This window comes from Nyctereutes procyonoides, unplaced genomic scaffold (genome assembly GCF_905146905.1).
Source record: "Nyctereutes procyonoides isolate TBG_1078 unplaced genomic scaffold, NYPRO_anot_genome, whole genome shotgun sequence".
NCBI classification, from domain to species: domain Eukaryota; kingdom Metazoa; phylum Chordata; class Mammalia; order Carnivora; family Canidae; genus Nyctereutes; species Nyctereutes procyonoides.
Window position 1 is genome coordinate 77,041,484 of NW_026575140.1, and position 22,124 is coordinate 77,063,607.

Consider the following 22,124-nt stretch of genomic DNA (forward strand, 5'->3'; position numbering starts at 1 on the left):
GGTAAAAATGACCTAATTTAATGAATGAGATCTATTTGGTAGAGTAATAAAACTCTCCCTTCTGAAAAATTTCTACAAATTGCTAAATGTGGATTATGACATAATAAACACACAAACTGCTTAGCCCTGTACCTGTTAATACTTCTCGTGGAGAAGGTGTTAAGTAAGTATTGGCTGGACTGAATAGAGTAAATGAAGCCTTTTGAGTAGAGCACATCAATGTGGAAAATCCCTTTGAGTTACAATTTAAGTTTTGGGCAGGGCTTTGGGAATTACTTAGTGCAGTTGCCTCTTCTTGAGGTTGTTGAGAAGTCATGCTGTGAAGGGTGGAGTGGGGATAGACCCAGATCTCTGCTTCTTACTCCAGGACTCTGCCCCTGGAGCTGGGTGTTTTGGCAGAGATGTGGCCCCCAAATGGTGGAAGGTCTTGTGGCCCAAAGCATTATGTCCCTATGTGCAGGATGAGACACCCCAGGTGACTTTAGGTAGTATGTGGACATGGTCTTAAATAACATTGAATCTTTAATGAAAAAGATTATTCTTTGAAATTTCCTCTTTTAGTTCTTCTAATCACATTGAGGAGAAAGTATCACTGGGTGCTAGTAACTATTGAACATTTGCTAATGCCTCTTAATAAAGACCTGGCAGACCCAGAGCCTTGGGGAGGGAACTGGATCCAGCTAAAAAAATTAATATTGTTTTGTTTTGGAGGTGATGATTTGTATTGTTTTTGGCATATGATGGTGGTTTTCCAATCATGGTTCAGGTATAAAGTTTCTTTTGAAAATGTGTTAATGTAAAAAGGTGGGTATTTATTTTTTTTAAAGATTTACTTATTTATTTACTCATGAGAGACAGAGAGAGAGAGAGAGAGAGAGAGAGAGAGAGAGAGAGAAGAGAGAGAAGAGAGAGGCAGAGACACAGGCAGAGGGAGAAGCAGGCCCCATGCAGGAAGCCTGACGTGGGTCTCTAGGATCAGGCCCTGGGCTGAAAGTGGCGCTAAATCACTGAGCCACCCGGGCTGCCCAGGTGGGTATTCTTTAAAGGGACAAAGGAAATAGCTTACAATAAAGTGATAGGCAGTCTGGGAGATGTCACAAGGGTTGGTATTGACATGCCTGAAGTATTTAACGGCCCTCATGGACCCCAATTGCCTTTTTTAGTGACTTTGGCTTCAAGATGAGTGAAGATTTCTTCTTAGAGGTTTGTGTTCCGGATCCTGAGTTTTCTGGGAAGTCCTACGCTCCTCCTATGCCTTGTCCTGTGGGTTCTACTTATAGGAGAACAAGAGGGTATGTCTCACAATGGTCGCCATGTGCGGGACACGAGGGGTCTACCCTGGGTTTGAGAACAGAGGGGGCCACTTGGGTTCCTTTCATACTCCAGGTGCTTGGATCCAAGCTAGCATCTCTTAGGAAACTTGGGCAGTATTTAGCATTAGTATGCAAACTCTACTACTCCAGAAAAAAACCCCATGCAAATCTGTGAAATTCGCTGCAGCTCTCACTATGGGCTAAGTCATAGAATTTGGCAAGGATACATCTTTATAGGAGTTCGTTGAAGAGATATATATGTAAACTCTTGGCCAGGGCAGCCTTCCCAATGGTGTGGGCTGCCCAACGTAACCATAAGCAGGACCAATTCAGAATGAATACACATCCTTTTTGTTCTGTAGGGAAATGAATGGATGGATGCTACTGTCTATGGATAGGAAGAGGTTTCCAGTTATGGAGACTTATATTCTTGGTTGTGTCTGACCTCTTGCTCTTGGGGTTGGGGGATGACAGGTATCGGAAGATTTCTGGGGACACTTGCAGTGGAGGAGACGTTGAAACACGACTGGAAGGAGAACTGGTCCCATGTCCCTTGGCAGGTAAGAGGTGGTTTCTTGCCTTTGAAATCTTGAGATACTCACTCTAGCATCCTGATGATTTCACCCAGGTCTAGTCTTGCAGCCCTTCTAACAATGGAGGAGAAACATGGAAATTACAAGCAGCACTGAACTTCCCTTTTTCCCTAAACTTGGGGAAATTAAAGCCAAATTTATTTATAGCCTTGGGCTTTTATAGGAATGGGAAGTATTTTTTGAGGAAAATCCCCTTTATTCGTTGAAAACTGTTTATTCTGCATGTCTTATATGTTAGGCATGGTGGGGGTGGGGGGCTTTTGCATGTTCCTTGATCTGTTTGTCTGAGTTGAATATAAAGAGACTCGTGGCTTTTGGGGAATTCACTAAGTGGTCTATCTTAATTTTTATAGTAATAATAATAGCAAGTACTTCAATGGAACTTCACACATTTTAATGTATTTTTCCACGTGTTCTCATTGTAATCCTTATCACGACCCAGTGGAGCAGATCCTGTAATAAGCTCCTTTTTCTTTTTTTTTTTTTTTTTTTTAAATAAAGAAGCATGTTCAAAGGAAAGGGTTAGTCAGCCTATTGCAGGTCATACATCTGTTAAGAGACAGCTCAAATTCAGACTCTTCAGACCCATGCTCTTCCCTGGACATCACCCAAGTGGCAGAGGAGAGTCATTCCCATCATTTTAGGTGATCATTAGTTATGTTCATTAGGAAAAACTTTGGAGTACACAGGCTGTAAAGGGATAGTGTGGTCCACACATGCTTTAAATTGATGGGTGATGGCACAGGTGGTGTGGTATTTGCAGTCTAGCCTCAAAATGAGGAGACCCTCGCAAATAGTTAATCTCTTAGCCACCTTTCCTTTCCTGCTCTGTTTCTACTGCTTATTCGTGCAGAGCTCCCTTATTTCCTGGGAGCCCTTCCTGCTGCTCTTCCCTCTCTCGTGGAAGTGGATGGCTGGAGCTGACCTGGCGGGGGTGTCTGATGGAACAGCCATCAGCGCCCGCTGGATCATGAGAAGTGCGTGGTCCTCTGCAGAGCACCCCCCCTCGTTCTCTCCTGCTTGCCAGCTCGCCTCTGTGTTTTTCATGCTAAGCTCATTAGTTCCTTAATTTAATCTTCCATCATTACCAGAGTAATTAACATCCCTCACTGTGGAGACTTCAAAAGAACACGGCTTCAGCAGATTCTCGCAAATGAGCAGATAATATTCAAATACGCTCCTCACAAGAGCTGTTATTGATGAGGGTTTGGGTGAGTAGGGTTTGAGTGATTGCTCTTAAGGGCTGGAGTACATACTTTTGCAATAAACATTTCTGAAGATAATCCAGTGAGGGACAAAACAGTTTGTTTAAAGCCATCTAAACTGGGAGGAGAGCTATTTTCTTTTCTGAGGAGAAAAAGAGAACAGGGAACAAAGTGGAAAAATCACATTTGTAGTGTAGGCCCAACCTCCTAAATGTAAAAAAGAAAAAGAAAATGCCTGGCACAAAAGGCAGGGGCATACCACGAAAGGAAAGGATGGTTTCCCAGGGCTGATGGGAACCGTAGCATCTTTGCAAAGAGGAGGTCATCTGGAAGAATTTTTTTAAAGATTTTATTTATTTAAGAGAGAGAGAAAGCACGAGCAGGGGAGGGGCAGAGGCAGAGGGAGAAGCAGACTCCCCACTAAGCAGGGAGCCCCATATGGGGACTCAATCCCAGGACCTCAGGATTATGATTTTAGCCAAAGGCAGAGACACTTAACCTGACTGAGCTACCCAAGCGCCCCACCTGGAAGGATTTTTAAAGATGAAGTCATTCTTCCTTTATGATTACTATAAAATAACACAGATGTTCAGGCTGTTCTCAGGTATGACTGGAATTGGCTAAGAATTCTGTTCCTTTCCTTTAAAAAAAAAAAATTATTCCTGAGAGACACACAGAGACAGAGACACGGGCAGAGGGAGAAGTAAGCTCCCTGCAGGGAGCCCGATGATGCGGGACCTGATCCCAGGACCCCAAAGGCAGATGCTCAACCACTGAGCACCCAGGTGCCTCTCTTTTCCTTTCCTAAGTTAATCATTGAGCACAGAAAAGCAGAAGTTTCCTCTGGACCTAATCCTAAGGCAAGTATTTCTAGACTCAGGCTTTGCTATTAGGGCATCGGGTGGTGAGAAGAAAACCTGAAGCTGCAGATTGGGGTTTGCAGATGTTAGAAACGAGGGGTGGGAGTCTTGCTGCGTGAGTGTATCCTCCGTGGCTCTCCACGGCAGCTTCGACGAGAGTCCTTGGTTTCTGTGTCACTTGCAGGCTTGGCAGCTTTCATGGTAAGGATCCTCTTCACTGGGAAGCACAGTGGGAAACTTCTTTTGAAAACCAGAAGAGATCAGTTACCATGTGGTGGTGGCTTAGATACTTTTGAAATGAAGTGAAACCAAAGAAAAAGAGCACAAATTTACCTTTATTAAACATTGTAGGTAGGGGCGCCTGGGTGGCTCAGTCGGTTAAGTGTCTGCCTTTGGCTTGGGTCGTGATCCTAAAGTTCTGGAACCAAGCCCTCCATTGGGCTCTCTGCTCAGCAGGGAGCCTGTTTCTCCCTCTTCCCCTTTCCCCAGCTTGTTCTCTCTCTCTCTCTTTCTCAAATAAGTAAAATCTTTTTTAAAAAAATTGCATATAGATTTATTTTTTCGTGCATTGTCTCTGTTGAAGCCTATGCAGAGTGGGTAGCTAGTCCCTGGGATCTCACTGAATAAGGGAATGAGGGAGAAAGAAACAGTCACTGTGCAGGTGTGCAGCAGAGGGATTCAGGTCCCATCTGCAACACATTGGCAAGTGGACCCTTGGACATGGATTCAGGTGTATGGCCCGTCTCCTCCACTGTGGAAGAATTTGGATGCTTTCCATCCTGCTCCCTAAGTGGAAGAGAGGGCGCACCAGCTCTCCCAGTTACTCGTTGACATTAAGTCTCCTTAAGCCCCCGGGGCCTCTATTTCTGCATCTTGAAAAACGACAATGTTTAACAAATGCATCGTGACAGGCAGCATCATGTAGTGGGTGAAACGCAGATTCTGGATTCAGACTGCCGAGTTCAAGCCTTGATTCCACCTCTTACCAGTTGTGTGACCTTGAGCGCGTTAACCTCTGTGCTCTCATTTGTAAAATTGACTTAATAGTGGTTCTTCCAGTATGCAGTCATTACACCAGCGAAACGATGCCTGGCACGTAGTATGCACGTTTATAGTATTTAAGATGAAATAGAGTCTTTGTGATGATGATGTTGGGAAACACTTTGTAAGTATCCGAGAACAAAGGTTATTGTTGCTGTTTTGAAAATATAATAGGTTGATAGAATTGCTGTGTGTCATTGCGAATAATATCGGATGGGTGAACATCCAGATTAGCTGCAAGTCTTCAGGGACCAGGGGTCTCTGGTCAACATGATTACGGTGCCTTGTGATACAGTCATGGGACGAGTGAGAACATGCTGAGTGGGGTAATTATTTCGTCACGTGTGACTCTAAAGACTCCTGGGCCGAGCTCAGGAGCATGGATGTTGGAGCATGACTGGGGCATCTAAGTGAACAAAACAAATGTAACAGGACAGCTTGCAGATGAGAAAACAGATTTACGGGAGTTGGAGTGACCTTGCTCCTTAAGGCGGAAACGGGATTTCATTTTACGCACCTTCGAAATCTTGATGCCTGCGCTGTGCCACTCGATCTACGATGTGTGCCAATGGCGCTGAGGTGTATGCGTGAGGGGAAAATAGGTGAGACGTGCTAGCAACCTCCTCGGCATCCCCCAGGCCCACCCTCTCTGTCGTCTGTGTCTCTGCAGAGGAGAATGAATTCATCCTGTACGCCATGCGGAGGTCCATCCACCGCTATGACCTGGCCTCAGGAGCCACGGAGCAGTTGCCTCTCACCGGCTTGCGGGCAGCTGTGGCTCTGGATTTTGACTATGAGCACAACTGCTTATATTGGTCGGACCTGGCCTTGGACATCATCCAGGTGCGTTCACCCTTGGTCTGCTCGTGGGGGACCCATGCCTTGTGACCTCCCGATCCCGATAAGCTTCCTTCAGGATGGTCTTGGGAAATGGGTTATTAGAGGTTTGAAGTCATGACTGTTTTCAGGGCTGACAGGTAACACTTTTCATTCTTCTGTTTTAGTATTTTCTTGCCCTGCCTCCCTCTGTCCCTGTAGGAAGGACAGAAGGAGCCCCAGATCTTCAGTCTGGCTTATAAAGGAGGCCTCACTTTTCCTGCTGGGAAGATTTGAGGTCTCAGAGTGTAGGATTCTGAGTCACTATCACAGCAGCTGCCTCTGAAGTGTCCTTCTTCCCAAGCCATGATACAGTAACACTTGACTTACCCGCAGTTCACGTAATTATCCACTTCAGCTATTCTGAACACAGTCAAGAACCAGGAAGTGAGCTGTAAAGATCCCCACACAGGCCAGATGGATAGCTATAGACTCCAGCCCATGCATTTTAAAGGAGAGCTATTTGATCTTTATTCATTGCCTATTTAATCCTTTTTAGAAAAGCAATTCTAACAAGTTTTATCTGGACTTCCTACCCAAGAGAAATTATACAGTGCCTGGGTTTTCCAGGGCCTGGCAGCGACTGTGCTGTGCAGCTGTCCCAGACAGCACCTGATGGCCAGGAGCCTCCCGAGGGAGAGGAGCCTATAAAAGCTGCCACGAGAACTTAAAAATAACAGCAGTCTGGTTCCATTTATTTTCAAAGCAAACAGACTCGTGCTTGTCAGTAATCTCCGACCTCATTACTGGGACACAGCATCATTCGGTAACCAGTGTTTGTAATGAAAATGCAGAGTAATATCAATGATTAGGTTCTGTTTAGGTATTCTGCTTGAAACAGGAAGCCATAATATATTTTAGAAAAGCTTTTATTAGAAGCCGGCTTCGCTCACGTGGAAAGTTTACTGATAAAAGACATCTCATTCCTTGGCTGTCAAAGCCAGTGGAGTAAAGGGTGGCCATCCATGGGACCGAGTTGGCACGAGGTCATTTGAGCACTCACAACCTTTTCTCTCCCGTCCCCTGTCTCCACAGCGCCTCTGTTTGAATGGGAGTACAGGGCAAGAAGTGATCATCAATTCTGGCCTGGAGACCGTAGAAGCCTTGGCTTTTGAATCCCTCAGCCAGTTACTGTATTGGGTAGATTCTGGCTTTAAAAAGATTGAGGTACGTGTATTCCATCCTGTCCTTAATTGAGTAGGGGGCAGCATCTGGGCCTTGAGCCAGGTTTGACACAGTGAGAGGAGCCAGCGTGCCAGGCTTCTCTAGAAATCCTTTGAGAATTCCGGAGAATGGACCAGGTGAGCCCCTGGGAAAGGAAGAAAAGGCAGATAGTTTCAGAACTATCTTGGGCATTGCCCCGAAAGTCCCACGTGAAAACAGGATGCCTGCACCCATCAAACTGAGATTCCATTAAGATGCCCTGAATGGTGCTATTTTGGCTAGCCAGAGCATGTGCTAGTAACAATAATGATAATTATATAACACCATAGCATTATTAGAGTGCTGTATTATCCACGCTGTAGTATTATTGTAGTCGATTAGAGTAATTAAGACCATATCATGGTCATAATCATGATGATTGATGACAGCGAGCACTTCCTTTGTGCCAAGCCCAGTTGGAACCACTTTGGTTGAATTTACTTGATTTGGTTCTCACAACAACCCTGTTAATTTATTTGCACCTTAGCTATCCAGGGCGATGTGAGGGTAAGAAAGGGCCTCTCCAATACCAAAGTCGTGGTCTTATAGGCACCCTCAACTCCTGGAAGTCACTACTGAGGCCCTGGGGCATTGTCTCCGGCCCTCTCTGTACTGACTACGTGGAGGCCCGGGGTGTGGGTCATGTGGAAATTTCAGTAGAAGCAAGGAGGCACAGAGAGTCTGGAGGAGTTGTAAGCCAAAAGCCACAAAGTCAAGAGCCAGACCTGGGTTCAGTCTTCATTCTGGTAGCTAAGGAAGCCAGGCAAGTTTCTGCATCTGTGAGACAGAGGTTCATTTATCCACCCTGTAATCTGACGGGTGCTTTTTCTGGCATGGTACGTGCCAGGTATGGTTGGAGGCTGTGAGGATACAGCGGTAGGCAAGACACCCAGGCTCCTGTTCTGCTAAAGACGAGATGTTAGTGGAGGAAGGAAACTAATGAAGACATAAGTCCATCAGTTCTAACAGTGATGAGTCCTGCAGAGAACGTCCAACAGGATGGTGTGATCGTGTGGCTTTGGGGTGGGGCAGCGTTACCCAGCTGGGCCTTCCCAAGGCCCTGAGGATGTGGCATCTGAGCTGAGCCCGAGGAGAGTATCACTAGTGTCCATCTCACAGTGTGGTTGGGAGAAATGAGTGAAAAGACAGTGCCTGGCACATACTGAGTAGTACGTCGGTGGTCTTGTTATTTTGGTTCTCTCCTTTCTTTAATTGTGTGTGGTCAGCACTTTGCCAGGTGCTAGAAGGATGCAGTAAAGCATAAGATGTCCATACTCTCCCAGCACACAGCTCGGGTACTGTTAGTATAGGATGGTAAGATAAGTCGCTGATGCTCGTTGATGAAGGTGGGTCAGAGGAGTGAGCTGAGGAGCTGGGCCTGGAGGGGAGTTTCGAGGGAGAGACATGATTTGATTGTGGAGCAGTGGGCAGGTTCGAGAACCACGAGATGGCCAGCCTCACTGAAGTTGTTGGGGCTAAAGTGGAGGAGAGAGAATATGGAGGAGAGAGAAGTAAAAGCCTCTGGAGACTCTTAATTGTAAAGCTGAGACACTGTGTATTTGTTTTGTGGACAGTGTAGAACCATTGGTGGCTTTGGAGCATGGAGCAACGTAGGTGGGTTAAATAAATAATACATACTGAGTACTTTGTGCAGATCTATCGTCTTGCCTCCAGAACTGGGTGCAGGTGGCAGTGCTGGCTCCTCTGTCAGACCCTGTGAGCATTGTCCCATGAGCCAGAGGAGAGAATAGCTCATTCTGACCGCACGTCAGGGCAGGTTTCCCAGATGAGTCTGCAGGGTAATGGGGCAGCCACAGAGGCCGGTGTCTATAGGGGGCAGCCCAGTAGGAAGCTGTGATGCGGGCCTTCCCGGGAGCTCAGATCCATCTCGGCTTCCCCTCCTGCCCCTCCCCACTCCTCTTTTTGTCAGGTAGCTAATCCAGATGGTGACTTCCGACTCACGATCGTCAACTCCTCTGTGCTCGATCGGCCCAGGGCTCTGGTCCTCCTGCCCCAGGATGGGTGAGTATGGCCCCGGAGGTAATCAGCATGTGGCAGATGCTGCAGCAGACAGGTTCTCGTGGAAGTGCAACCTGCTGGACACAAACTTGTTTCTGGTGATGGCTGTTGAAATAATCTGTTGATTTCGAGTCTTGAAACCAGAGCTCAGTCATCTTGTTGGGTAACTCCATTCCCTTTCGTTAGCAAGCATCAGACTCTCCACATCCAGATGTCTTACATCTGTGGGGTGTTTCTCCAATGAAAGGTATTATTAAAAGTCTTTCCATAGAGAGAGTGGAGTCAGGCCTGGTTGGAGATGGCAAGGATTTTTATCCTGAGTTTGATGCATGATGCAAACTTATAATCCCTTCCATCCCTTCCCTACCCTCCCGCCCCAGCTTGGGGCGGAGTTTCTTGCAAGCAATTCATATGCCCCTGGGAAATGCAAAGGTGCTTTTTATTAATTTCTTAACTTAAGGAAACATAACTGAAAGAAAATTCTGGATTAGGCGTTCTATCCTTCTAGTATTTATGATTGAGAATTAGATCTGTTTTTTAAGAGAAAAATTATATGTACTTGATTTAAAATATTAAGAGAAAAGAAGTTTATGGTATGAAAAATATTTGTTCCCTCCTTTCCTTTCTCACTCTTAACCCTTCTCCCCCACACTTCCTAGGGTTAGTCAGGGTTAGTTCGTCGTGTATCATTCAGAGTTCTTTTTTACCCACGTGCAAGCACATAGCCTTAAAACACACAGGCACACTCCTGTGTCAGATAGAATCGTAGGATATTTACTGTTTTGCACGTTTTCAAAACGTTTTGCGTGGCTTGAAGATGCTGTTTTCACGTGAGCACTTAGAGATTTTCAGGCATCATAATATTCTTTTGTATGTACCAGAATCTATCACTTTCTCTGTCCACCTAAAAGTGTGTGTTGTGTCTCTACACGTAATACATACATGTTTTTTTGCTGGTATGAGCAAGGCTGTGATGAATGTCTCTGTATATTGTCTTCACATAACTTGATTATATCTGTAGAAAAATTCCAGGAAAGGAATTTTGGGGCAAGAAATTTGGTGGCTTTAAGTATTATAATTACAGCTTATAATAATAATCCTGCTGAACTAACTGCTAGAGAGGCTTCTTACCTCTTTGGGGTAGTATCTGGCTCCCGTTACCCGAGGTCTGATGTGATGTGCGTTCTTTCCCGGCTTTGACCAGGGTGATGTTCTGGACCGACTGGGGGGACCTGAAGCCTGGAATTTATCGGAGCAACATGGATGGTTCTGCCGTCCATCGTCTCGTGTCAGAGGATGTGAAGTGGCCCAATGGCATCTCTGTGGATGACCAGTGGATCTACTGGACAGACGCCTACCTGGACTGCATTGAGCGGATCACTTTTGATGGCCAGCGGCGCTCGATCGTCCTGGACAACCTCCCCCACCCCTACGCCATTGCTGTCTTTAAGGTGGGGCATTCTTTGCTCCCTGCTTTGCATTAGAGCAGGTGCAGAGCTGCTGTCTTGGGTTGTTGCAGGGATGCTTGTCCGACTTCTAGAAAATCAGCTCATTCACAGATGGATGTCAGACAGAGTTGCCAGGAGTCCGGGCTGCTCACTGCTCACAGTTCAGAAGGCTAAGGGTTGAGGTGGTTTCACAGGAAAATCCCTGTTTGCCCCTGAGTGCCGGTCATTGTGGCTTGGGGTCTCCATCTCATGCTCACCTCGTGCCCTGATGACCTCAGATGAGCTCCGTACCATCTGTGTTACTTGGCACTACTGCTTTGACTCCAGAGAACAGAACAGTTGGTTTTTCTTGACGTTGGGAAGCAGATTTCAAACCAAAGGGTCGGGTTGTGGTCAAACTCGAATGCTTATCACATAGTTTCCGTTGGGCAGTTCCTTCAGTGGGACTCTTTGGTGAGGTCTGGATAAAACCACTGCTTTGCATTTCAGTGAAATCTTGATGATGGGGTGATCATTCCCCCATGAATGTTAGGTGTCCTTCATATGGGTGCCTCCTCGTTCTTACTGAGGGTCTAGAATCGGAGACCCTGGAGCTGGACCGATGAGCAAAGGTTTTCTTTCTAGAATGAAATCTACTGGGATGACTGGTCACAGCTCAGCATCTTCCGAGCTTCCAAATTCAGCGGGTCCCAGATGGCGGTTCTCAAGAGCGAGCTCACGGGGCTGATGGACATGAAGATTTTCTACAAGGGCAAGACAACTGGTAAGCATCCCCTGCTTCCTCTCTCTCGAGCTGGTCTCTAGGAAGGGGCTGGGTGTGGGCAATCGCTGCTCAGGCGGGGCTGGCAGCTTGCATCTTTATTCTCACGACAACATGCACATTATTTAATTTCTGCCTAATGACATCTTAATTTCTTTTCTAATGGTACACAAACAGCTGGAAGACAGCATGTTTTCGCCTGCCTAGAGTGTGATACTTGGTGGGTAATTATACCCTCCTCCTGCCTTTGGCCCCTGACTGATTGGTGGTGTGGCTTCTGCTGCAGCTGGAGAGTTCCAGCATGTGCTTCATCCCCATTTGGCAACCTTACAGGGAGCAGCGCTGTGCTGGGTGCTGTGCTGGGTGCGCTGGCAGTTGCTGCCTCCCGGCGGGAGTCCCATCTTGTCCTCTGGTTGCCCGGGTGACCTGTTGCTCATCGAGCACCTAACTCCCTTGTAATGCGAGGTGTAGTTATGTGATGCATTACTTAATGTGTCTCCACCTGAGTCTCCTAAGCCCCATGAAGAAGGATATTGGGTCTTTTTTTCCCCCCTCTCAACGGTTTTGCTGCTGCCTAGCACTTAGTAGGGCTCGGTGTTTGTTGAAAGAGGTCATGAAAAGGGACCAGGTGCCAGTTGGTATAGACAGTAGCTGTCTTGAAGATTGTTGAGGGAGGCTTCAAGAGGTGCTCCAAGCCTTGTGACCCGCCGGTGCTGGAGGCCTAGACTATTCATTCAGCTGAAAGCCTCCTTGCTCACTTCCTGCCCTTTCCCTCTGTGTGTCACCCACACTGTTGGTTCTACAGGAGAGACAGCAGGATGCTCCCGGAAGAATAGCCCCTTTAAGAAGCACCCTGTTTATCTCAGCAGGATTAAATAGCATCCTGGGTCTGCTGACTCGCCTTTATTGACAAACTGCTAGGTTTCCTGTTTTGAACTAGAATGTTGACGCTGTTTTGTGGGTTTTGGCTGACGCTGGGCTGGGAGATTGAGGGAAATAATACGGTTATAGATACCATCGTTATTTTGGGGGGAACCAATGAAGATAGCATTGGCAGCACCCTTACAAAATGGTAAAGAATGTTCGAAATGTAACATTTGATCTGTGGTTCATAGATTAAGGAACGGCATCTCAGAGGTGAATTAGCTCTCTCAAAGTTCCCTCGCTAGTTTAGGAGCTGGGCTTTTCTTCCAGCTCTGCCACTAAACCGAGGAGTCACATTCTTCTTAGAGGAGATGCCTGTTTTAAAATAGGGAGGGCGCCCCTGGGTGGCTCAAAGGGTTGAGCATTTACCTTCAGCTCAGGGTATGATCCCAGGGTCCTGGGATCGAGTCCTGCATCAGGCTCCCCACAGAGTGTCTGCTTCTCTCTCTGCCTATGTCTCTGCCTCTCTCTCTGTGTCTCTCATGAATAAATAAATAAAATCTTAAAAAAAAATAAAATAGGGAGATGAAGGACTCCTGCTTCACATGTCCAGGGGCTGAGAGTCAGGGCCTTTGTTTGATGGAGGACCCCCAGCCCTGCTGATGGGTGTCCCTAGCAAGCCGAGTTGAATCATCAGCATTTCTTTGAGTTAGCGCTCAGTCCAGAAAGTAGGTCTTCCTTTTGACAAGTGCTTATAAGCATGTGTGTGGTGAGCACATGACAATTCCTGAAACACCAAGTTCAGGTGGCCCAGTGATCCTTGGTCTCCCCCTCCCCAGTCTTGGCTGGTCACCTGCTCCATTCTAGCTGATGTCCAGTCACAGCTGGGTCCTGGGGAGCAGTAGGAGGGATAGTCTGTGGTCTAAGCAACACGTGCACATGTAGTCTCCTTCATGCATCAAAAGAGTCACCTTCACTTAAACCATCCGAAGTAATTCTGGGAGTCTGGCTGGGGTCTGGATGGAGGAGACGTGTGCCGGTGGGTTAGAACACAGATCCAGGACTGTGTAGCATCACCTCCAGCCACAGCTCTCTCTTTGCTCCTTCCTCCGTTCCTCCATTGGCCTTTGGGATTCTCTTTTTCTCCTTTGTGTGAGCAGGATCCTTGCAGCTGAGCTCCCACCCACAGACGCAGGGCCAGAGAAGCAAGTCTGTGACCTCTCAGATGAGCAAGGTTGGGTTAACTGAACACTGTTGAAATGGCATCTGGTTGCTAGCACCACCTGTATGCTGCAGGTACTTCTTGGCCTTGAACTTGTTTGCTCTAACCTGCTTGCTCTTTTGGGACTCTGTTTTACAAATGCATGATGCCTATCGGCCAAGCCTGATGCCAGTCAATTATTATTTTTGGCATCTGCTCCTAACACATATAGGACTGCCCGTTCACCAAGTGTAAGGTAATAACACAAATAAAACCTGTATTTATTAAGGGATTACTGTGTCACAAGCACCACACCAATGTGCTTTGTGGGCTTGGATAACCTCAGTTAACCTTTGCAAAATCCATGTGTACTGTTCATATTTCCATTTTCTAGATGAGGACGTGAAAGTCAGGTTTGTGTTTCTACAGCGGATGTTTAGAAAGTGGTAAGAACTTGAACCATGGCCATATTGACTTCCACGAAACAGGCTCTGCTCCCTTTGTCATCTGTTGTTGGCATAGCACTGCTCTGGTGTGTGACAGTGATACAGAAGTACTAGATGTTGATCGATTCTTTTGTTTGTGATAACAGTTTTGTTCATTTGGAACATATGTCCGTTGCAGTTATTTGGTTATAAGAACAGACGCCTGTCTTAATCTATATGTCTGGTTGATTTTTATGTAGTGTTACTGGGATTTATTCTTCATCAAGAGTGCTTTTTCTTTGAAGAGCTTATTTTGCATGGCTGATGATTTATCCACTTGGGGTTGCAATGGATTAAAATATTTTGGAGCTCTGGGGATTGTCCTTCAGAGTCTGCAGTAAGCTAAAGCTTTTAAATATCTACAACGAAGGCAAATACTTATCCTGTGGGGTGGATTTGATTTTGAAAATTGTCAAGCATGTAGATAATTAAGCAAGATAATAGCATTTCTGGCTCTTCAACTGGTTCTGGAGGAATCTTCCAAAGAGGAAATCTGAACGTGTTTCTGAATCTGCCCAATGAAGACACCATGCAGCTGTTTGATCTTTAAATGGGACATCTTTGGAGGTGATGACTGTCATTTGTCCACTCTTCACGTCTGCCTGCCTTACCCACACGAGACTGCAGCATCCTTTATAAAGAGTCTGTGGCTATGTTCTGGTGAAATTCTGCTAAATGCTCCTTCCAAGCTCTCTCAGGTTCTCTGTGATGTGCTGTGGCTTTGTAGCACCCCACATGCACCTGCCCTGCCTACCTCTTGGGGTCAGTGACTCAATCTGCCTGGTTTGGGGTTTGCCTCTGGATACTGCCTCTCCGACTATATACATCTCGGTCTAGACCAGCTTCCTGAAATACTGTGCCTCATTTTGGGTTCCAGACCCCTGGCTCTCGCTTCTTTGGGTAGGAACATTTGCTCCATATGTGAAAATGTTCGTCATGTTATTTTCCCAGGCCTAGCCCACGTGGAATTATCATCCCGTCTTTGAGTATTGTTCAAATATTCTGTTATTGTTCAATTTCTTGGAACATTAAGTGATATGTTGTCCTTTGAATACAAAGAACATGTTCCAGATCCTCTTGGCGTTGTTTTTCATTAGCGGCAGCTCTGTGTTCCTCCCTGTAGCCTAGGGCATATGTCTCTCAAAAAAAGGACCAATCTCTACCCATGGAACAGATAGGGGTGAATTGATTTCTGGCATTTCTGCTTCCGTCAGCTGGTTATTCTACCATGGTAATGCTACCTTCAGAGTTGGATTGAATTATTTGTAGAATCCTTTGGAATGTTTCATCGTATGGATTCTCCTCTGTGGGTGTGTGTACTTCCTCTGTTCCTAATGCTTCATGCTCTCAGGTCCTTAGCATCAAAGGAACACTTGCCGCTATGTCATTGCAATTTTTATTTTTATTTTTTTAAATATTTTATTTATTTTAAAGAGAGAGAGTGCACGAGCATGCACACGAGCGAGCTGGAAGAGGGGCAGAGGGAGAGAGAATCCCAAGCAGACTTCACGCTGAGAATGGAACCCGACACGGGGCTCCATCTTATGATCCTTATATCACAACCTGGGCTTGAAATCAAGAGTTAGATGCTTCACCAACTGAGCCACCCAGATGCCCCTGCCAAGGGGCATATATGTATGCCAGTTAAATACTGATGAAGTACCAATGCATCCAAAGCTACTGAGGGTATTATCAATACTGATGGTTGCTAATGAACCCTGTTTTCTCATCAGCAGGCCGGTATAGGCATGACATAGCAAAAATCTTGGCTGGATGGAAACAGATTGCTTGGATGGGATTCTGGGCAGTGGAGATGCCGTGAGATGGCACCACTGAAGAACCACCATCGACTGAGTTTTTATCAAAGCATTTGTATTTATTTTCCTCAATTTTGATGATGAGTAGTCACAGCCAAAAGAACGAGCACACATTTCGTAATTTCTGTGGCTTTTATGTTGCTTGATAGTTGTATTTCTAGCTGTTACGAAGTGCTTTATGCATCCTCTCCCCTCCTCCTTGGAAAGATGTGGGGCATAAGAAAATACCTTTTCCATCACCGTTCACCTTCTCCCTCCAGAGTACAGTGAAGGATTTTATGGACTTTTATCTGGCCCTCTCTTTGGAAAGCCGAACCCACGACAAGATTGGAGAAAGGGACAGGCCCACATTTACTAGTCCTTGTGTGGGTTTATCACAGGACAGGTAGTGCCGAAGCCAGGGAGGGCCCTGTGGTTGGGTCCTTGTTCAGCTCGGCATCTGACCGTGGCTCACAGAGCCCGGGATGTTCATCCGGGCCCCGGCATTATTCAGGTGTGTGGTTTTAATGAAGGGCTTTTGGGTCATAGGAGCAGAAACCCACTCACGCTAACTCAAAAAGAGCTAATAAAAGCATAAAGGGAGACTGTGAGGAACTCAGAGATGGAAAACACAGGCGAGCCTGATGGAGACTGGTGCCAGGAATGGCCAGGCCGCCCCTTCTCTGGCTCTCTCTGTCCCTTTCCCTCCGGGACCTTGGTCTTGTCCTTTCCTCTGCTCCAGATGTCTGCTGTATCCTCCGGACTCACCCTCTGGAGTTTGTTTCTGCCCAGCTCTGACCTGCACAGGTTTTGGAGCCCAGTTCTGAGTCCCCAAGGAGGAAGGGCCGATACCTGGCCTGGTTCCAGGGCCATCTGATGAAGCACCCCCCCCCCCCCCCGCATCGTGGCCTCACTCAGGGCTCTGAGCAGAGAGAGGTGGCGCACGTGCTGCAGTGCCCGCCACCCCGCGTTTCTCTCTCCGAGCTTCACGCTGTCGTATCTGAAGATTAGGAGGTGGTCTTGAATCTCAGGCCCCGGTTCAGGGTCTCCCTGGTGTGGACTCACCCAGACGTGGCCGTGTTTGTCTCCTCCCCAGGAAGCAATGCCTGCGTGCCCAGGCCCTGCAGCCTGCTGTGCTTGCCCAAGGCCAACAACAGTAAGAGCTGCCGGTGTCCAGATGGCGTGGCCAGCAGCATCCTGCCATCTGGTGACCTGATGTGTGAGTGCCCCCGGGGCTACCAGCAGGAAAACCACACCTGCATCAAAGAAGGTGCGTCCCATCCCCATCGTCTTTTCCACCACAGGCCCCCTTCCCTTCTTCCATCCCCTCTCCCCATGCTCTCTGTTCCCCATGTGTTTGGGTGACATAGAATGCTCTAGATCAAAATAAAACCCACCAGGTACTTGGTGACATCCTGGCCCAGGCTCTGAGGCCTGTGCTCCTGTAGTCCTCGTCAGGAACAGGCCTGTGCAGTTTATTTAAACAGGAGAGCTGGGCTTTTGGTTTAATGTCAGACAACACAGGCCTTCCTGATCTCCCCTTTTCATCTTTCTGTGTCTGCCTCTCCTTACCCATCCCCCACATCTGGGTTCTCAGCTTCACCTGCTTCCTATAAGTTTGGACCAAACCTGACTTGGAGAAGGGACTGAATTCCTTCATTGCTCACCGCCCAGGCTCACCAGCAGTTCTCCCCTGATGCTCCCACCCCCCGCCAGTCCAGAAATGTCCAGAACGTTCAAAACGATATTGCAGGCTCTGAAGCTCTCCTCTTCACTGTGACCAAGTGACTGAAGCAGTGTCATCCTCTCTTTCTTTGAATTTAAAGACATAGATTCTGAAATTTTTCCTCTTAAAACCTGTCTTGATCTTTCTTTCCTCTCTGATTTGTGCCCCAACCATGTCCCCAGTCCCAGCCTCACCTGTCAGTGAGGTGAAGGGGGGGCCCCTCCAGGAAGCACCCACATTCCTGCTTTTTTTTTTTTTAATTCTTGAGATTGTATTGGCTTCATAATCACAGCCTCCCTCCTTGCAGAAGCCTCTCCGTCCTGAGCAGGGGAGCACACAGAGGACCCCCATGGTTTCTTTTCCATAAGAAATACAAATGGAGAAAGGATAACCCTTCCCTTAGACACTGGAGATTCTCTCTCAGGCTCCAGACATCTTACAGCTGCTTAGAGACAAAGAGAGTGAACACTTAAGTTAGACAAAGACTTTTTAATATTTTCCTTTGGAATGCTTTTGGTGATCAAAACAAAGAGGCCAGGCATCATGTGTTCTTGACTCGGTTTACTGAACAAACAATTTTTTTTCCTTTGCATTGTGGGTAGGAAAAGTCCTAGAAGTATTATGTATCCTTTGGAACTTACTTAGCTGAAAAAGTGGATATATATGGCTATATGTATAAAACACACACAGGTACAAATATATTGAACACATATGTTTTCGTATTGTGTAGACACGGCCCCTCAAACAGTTCCTTGTATAATTAGTATCTTATAACGTCGGTGTTTGGTGTCTACCCATTGGACCCAGCTGGCACCATCTCCGTCCTTTTTCATCGTTATAACCACCCCCAACCCCTCATTAATTGTAATTAAAAGAGGAAAGAAGGAGGCCTGTGTTGTATGCTCCTGCATGCAGGTGAGCTTGGCACCACTCTTCCTCTTTACCATTTAAGGCATGTTATTTGAGGAAGAGAAATGGAAACTCAAAAGTGAGAGTCTTGCGGTCCAGCAGTAAGAATAATATTCATCTCGTTTCCCCCTCTGCCCACCCACGCTGGCCAGAGAACACCTGTCTCCGCAACCAGTATCGCTGCAGCAACGGGAACTGTATCAACAGCATCTGGTGGTGTGATTTTGACAATGACTGTGGTGACATGAGCGACGAGAGAAACTGCCGTGAGTCTTCCCTGCTCGGCTGGGCTTTTGGGATGTTGCACACTTACCGTTACTCGGAGGGCTGGTCAGCTGCGCCCGGGGGGCCGGGAGGAAGGGGGCTCCTGCTGCCAAGGTGTTGGCCGGTGGCCCGCCATGGTGGGTGACCCCCATGTGAGCTGATGGGGCTTGGAGAACAGAGAAGGCACTTAGATAGAGGTGGTTATTTAATTTAAAACCAAGCCCCACAGGTCAGGGAACTGCTCGTTAACAAAGGGTTTACCAGTTGGGGCCTGCCTGGCTGAAACTGAGCTGCCTGGGGAGTCGGGCCGTCTGGGCTCTCGTTGTGGCCCTACCACTGTGATAAAGCTGGTGACCAGGTGACATCCCTTGATCTGCTAATTCAGTGTTCAGCCTTTTCAGAGATGGGAAACAGGTTTTGCTTTGTATGCCATCCAGTCAGTGGATATTGGCTGCCGGCCAGGCTCCAGAGAGATCGTTCTAACTGATTGATGATGCCTGGTTGGCTTGAAATGTGGGGATGTTGCTATGTGTGCATGGAAACATCATCTTTGGACTGTAAACTTTCTAAGGGTAACTCCTAAAGCATGATTCTGTTCAGCAGGGTTTAAGGACAAGTAAGTACTTATAATGAGTAATTTATTTATGGCAAGATTTTAATTTTTAATAGTCTCGACATTAACTTCTTTTTTCTTTTCAAGATTTGTTTTTTATTTATTTATAAGAGACACACACACAGAGAGAGAGGCAGAGACACAGGCAGAGGGAGAAGCAGCGTCCATGCAGGGAGCCTGACGTGGGACTCGATCCCGGGTCTCCAGGATCACACCCTGGGCTGAAGGCGGCGCTAAACCGCTGCGCCACCCGGGCTGCCCTAGACGTTAACTTCTAACGAGATGCTTTGCCCTCTGACACTGAGTAATACATTCATACATTCATTCAGCAAGTATTTGTTGAGAACTCCTTTGTTCTAGGCTGTGTGTTTGGCTTGGGAATGACATGGAGTCTGTAGTCCAGAGAGGAGTTGGAAGAGTAGAGAGGCGGTTACAGTAGAGCCAGTGAGCGTGAGAATGGGGGAGCACCATATGCATATAGGAAGAGCACACAAATCAAACTTGGGTAGGTATTTATGGAGAGCCCTGAAGGGTGAGTAGAGGTGAAGCAAGCAGAGGTGGAGGGAGCATGATTGTCAGCAAGAGAACAGGTATGAAAGCCCAGAGGTGAAGGTATACGTGGCACGGTTAAGAAACTGGTGTGAGTCATCAATAATATGAACGGGAGCAGTGGGGCAAGGGGACGTTGGGCTAGTTATGGTGCCCCCAGCAGCAGGTGCCTGGGGACTTTCTTCAGACGAGCAGTTGAGAACCACTGAAATAACATGATAAGAATTTTGCCTTTGGAAAGAGAAGCAGTGGGCAGAAGGCACTGGCTGGGAGGAAGACCAGAAGCAGGGAAGCCAGAAGCCAGTGTGAAGACTTCTCTTGCAAATATTTTCCCACTGGAAATCCAGAGGCTCACTTGCCATTTTGTGCTATAAGAACAGGTTAGTGGGTGATTCCTGGCTCCATGGTGGACATGTTTTGCCAGCCATCTGTGGAGCCTGTCGCAGGTTCCCACGCCACCCCAGCCAGAAAGCAACCTTAGAGGCACTCAACTCACTGAAATCATCTGGGCCCAGCAAAACTATGCATTGTCCTTGCTGGCTCTTAGGAAGTTATTTAACAAACCTTTTCTTAGTCATTTTTCCTTGGTTTCAGTGGATGCCATTCACACCCAGGGAGAAGAGCTCACTGAATGGCCGATCTGGGGAAAGCATTAGGCTGTCTGTGCGTTTTTTGCTTTTGTTTTTTTCTTTTCTGTGAAAAGGACAGTGATAACACCTTCTCTGCCTACCAGAGTCTCAGGAAGGGGTGGTATTTGTGGGTGAAGAGCCAAAGCTCCTTAAAAAAAATATTAACAGCATTGGAACCGAGCCTGGGAATGACTTTATTACATATGGGGGGGGGGGCGCAGGGAGGAGATGCTTCTTAGAATTAACACATTGCATGAAGATTGCCCAGACATGATTAGGCTCAGTGGAAGCAGAGATCTAAACTAGATGACCTTGGGTTCAGTAGATGGGGATTCCACCCAGGGCTTTGGTTTCCATTAGATGACAGGCTGGGATCTTGTATTGGTTGAGTGTCCTGAGAGAGGGACCTCCCTCCATCCCTCCCACCCCCACTGCTTCAGCCCCCGAGCTCCACGCCAGCCTCACAGGGTCAAGTTTGCTGCTGGCTCTGACCGCCTCGTGGTTTGGTGTCAGCTTCGGCTGGGCTTGACCTTCCCAGGACCGTGAGACTTGCTCGCTGCCCTGCTCTGCTCTGTCTCCATTCATTCCACTTGGCCCAGGAGAGGCGATGAGGAGGGGCGCGGGGGTGTTAAAATGTGGAGCCTGGGAACCTGGAGGGTGGTGCTTGTCTGTGCCTGTGCCAGCGGTTCCCTTATCGAGGAGGAGGAGGAGAAGGAGGAGGAGAGCCGTGTTTATCCTGATGGTGGAGGCTCCTCGTCCATGGGCAGAGCTGCAGGAGAGGCTCAGGCTGTGGCTGGCCACTGCTGTCTGGGAAGTTCACAGCTTCTCATCAGCTGCTGGGGAAGATGGGGGGTGGGGTGGGCAGTGGTGACCAGGGAGCCAGGGAGGGCTGTTGTCAGCACATCTCCCTCCCTTGCACAGACTCCTGTGCTGGGTAGTTGTCAGGCTCTCTGGGTTTTGACGTGAATGCCCTGCAGCCTTGTCATTTTTGCCTTCTTCCTCTGCCTCCCACCATGAGCTCGATTACAGTGAAGAAACGGAGCCTCAAATAAATGCCACTGGGATGTCTAACTGTAGTGTTGTCCTTGGCTTTTCATTTCCCAGCACGCCTCCCCCCCACCCCCACCCCAGGATCCTCTTGTGTCACATCATAACGCTGTGTCAGCGGCTCCTGAGCACAGCCTTCCTTCCCAAAGCCTTGCCTGGAGGGTCTCTTGCTGGGCTCTAGGGACTGTGCCACTCCCAGATAATTTTAGTTAGAAGAGGGAGAAGAATCTACTTCTGTACCCATCCTGGTGCAGGAGGGCAGAGGAAGGACAAGGAAGAGATGTGACATTTGTTTGAAGACTGTTCTGCTTTGCAGCCTACCCAACGGGCTCTGGTCCCAAACCAGTTTGCTTATTTCCTTTCATAATACTGCCTCAGGGTAGGTGCTATATTATCTCTGTTTTACGGTAGAGCAAACGGAGGCACGGATCAGTTAGGTTATGTAACTTAGAGACTTGAGATCTGTATCTAGTCTGTGTCATCACAGCACTTGGCCACGTTACCTTATCCTCCTCCTGCCATGTAGGAAATGGGCCCAAGGAGGTTAAAGTTAATTGCTTGAGGCAGAGGCAGAGCCAGGATCTGGAACCCAGTCCTACCTGATGACAAGACCCACGTGCCTGCTATAAAATTCTTCCCTGACGCTCCTTGTGTCATCGATACGGGGAGGTGCCTGCTTCTCCTGTAAGATTGGGCTTCTTAATCATCGTCTAAATGAAGGTG

At 47.5% G+C, this 22,124-nt stretch overlaps 1 protein-coding gene across 1 annotated transcript in view; it reads left to right on the forward strand.

Moving 5' to 3' along the window:
* SORL1 (sortilin related receptor 1) overlaps positions 1 to 22,124 on the forward strand; it is a 158,938-nt gene that overhangs the window by 83,590 nt on the left and 53,224 nt on the right. The window contains exons 15-23 of the mRNA XM_055305675.1: positions 1,164 to 1,292; positions 1,788 to 1,873; positions 5,683 to 5,855; positions 6,924 to 7,055; positions 9,022 to 9,113; positions 10,315 to 10,561; positions 11,183 to 11,321; positions 16,761 to 16,934; positions 18,452 to 18,565. Coding sequence (XP_055161650.1) covers positions 1,164 to 1,292; positions 1,788 to 1,873; positions 5,683 to 5,855; positions 6,924 to 7,055; positions 9,022 to 9,113; positions 10,315 to 10,561; positions 11,183 to 11,321; positions 16,761 to 16,934; positions 18,452 to 18,565 — 1,286 coding nt within the window. The remainder of the gene's footprint in view (positions 1 to 1,163; positions 1,293 to 1,787; positions 1,874 to 5,682; positions 5,856 to 6,923; positions 7,056 to 9,021; positions 9,114 to 10,314; positions 10,562 to 11,182; positions 11,322 to 16,760; positions 16,935 to 18,451; positions 18,566 to 22,124) is intronic.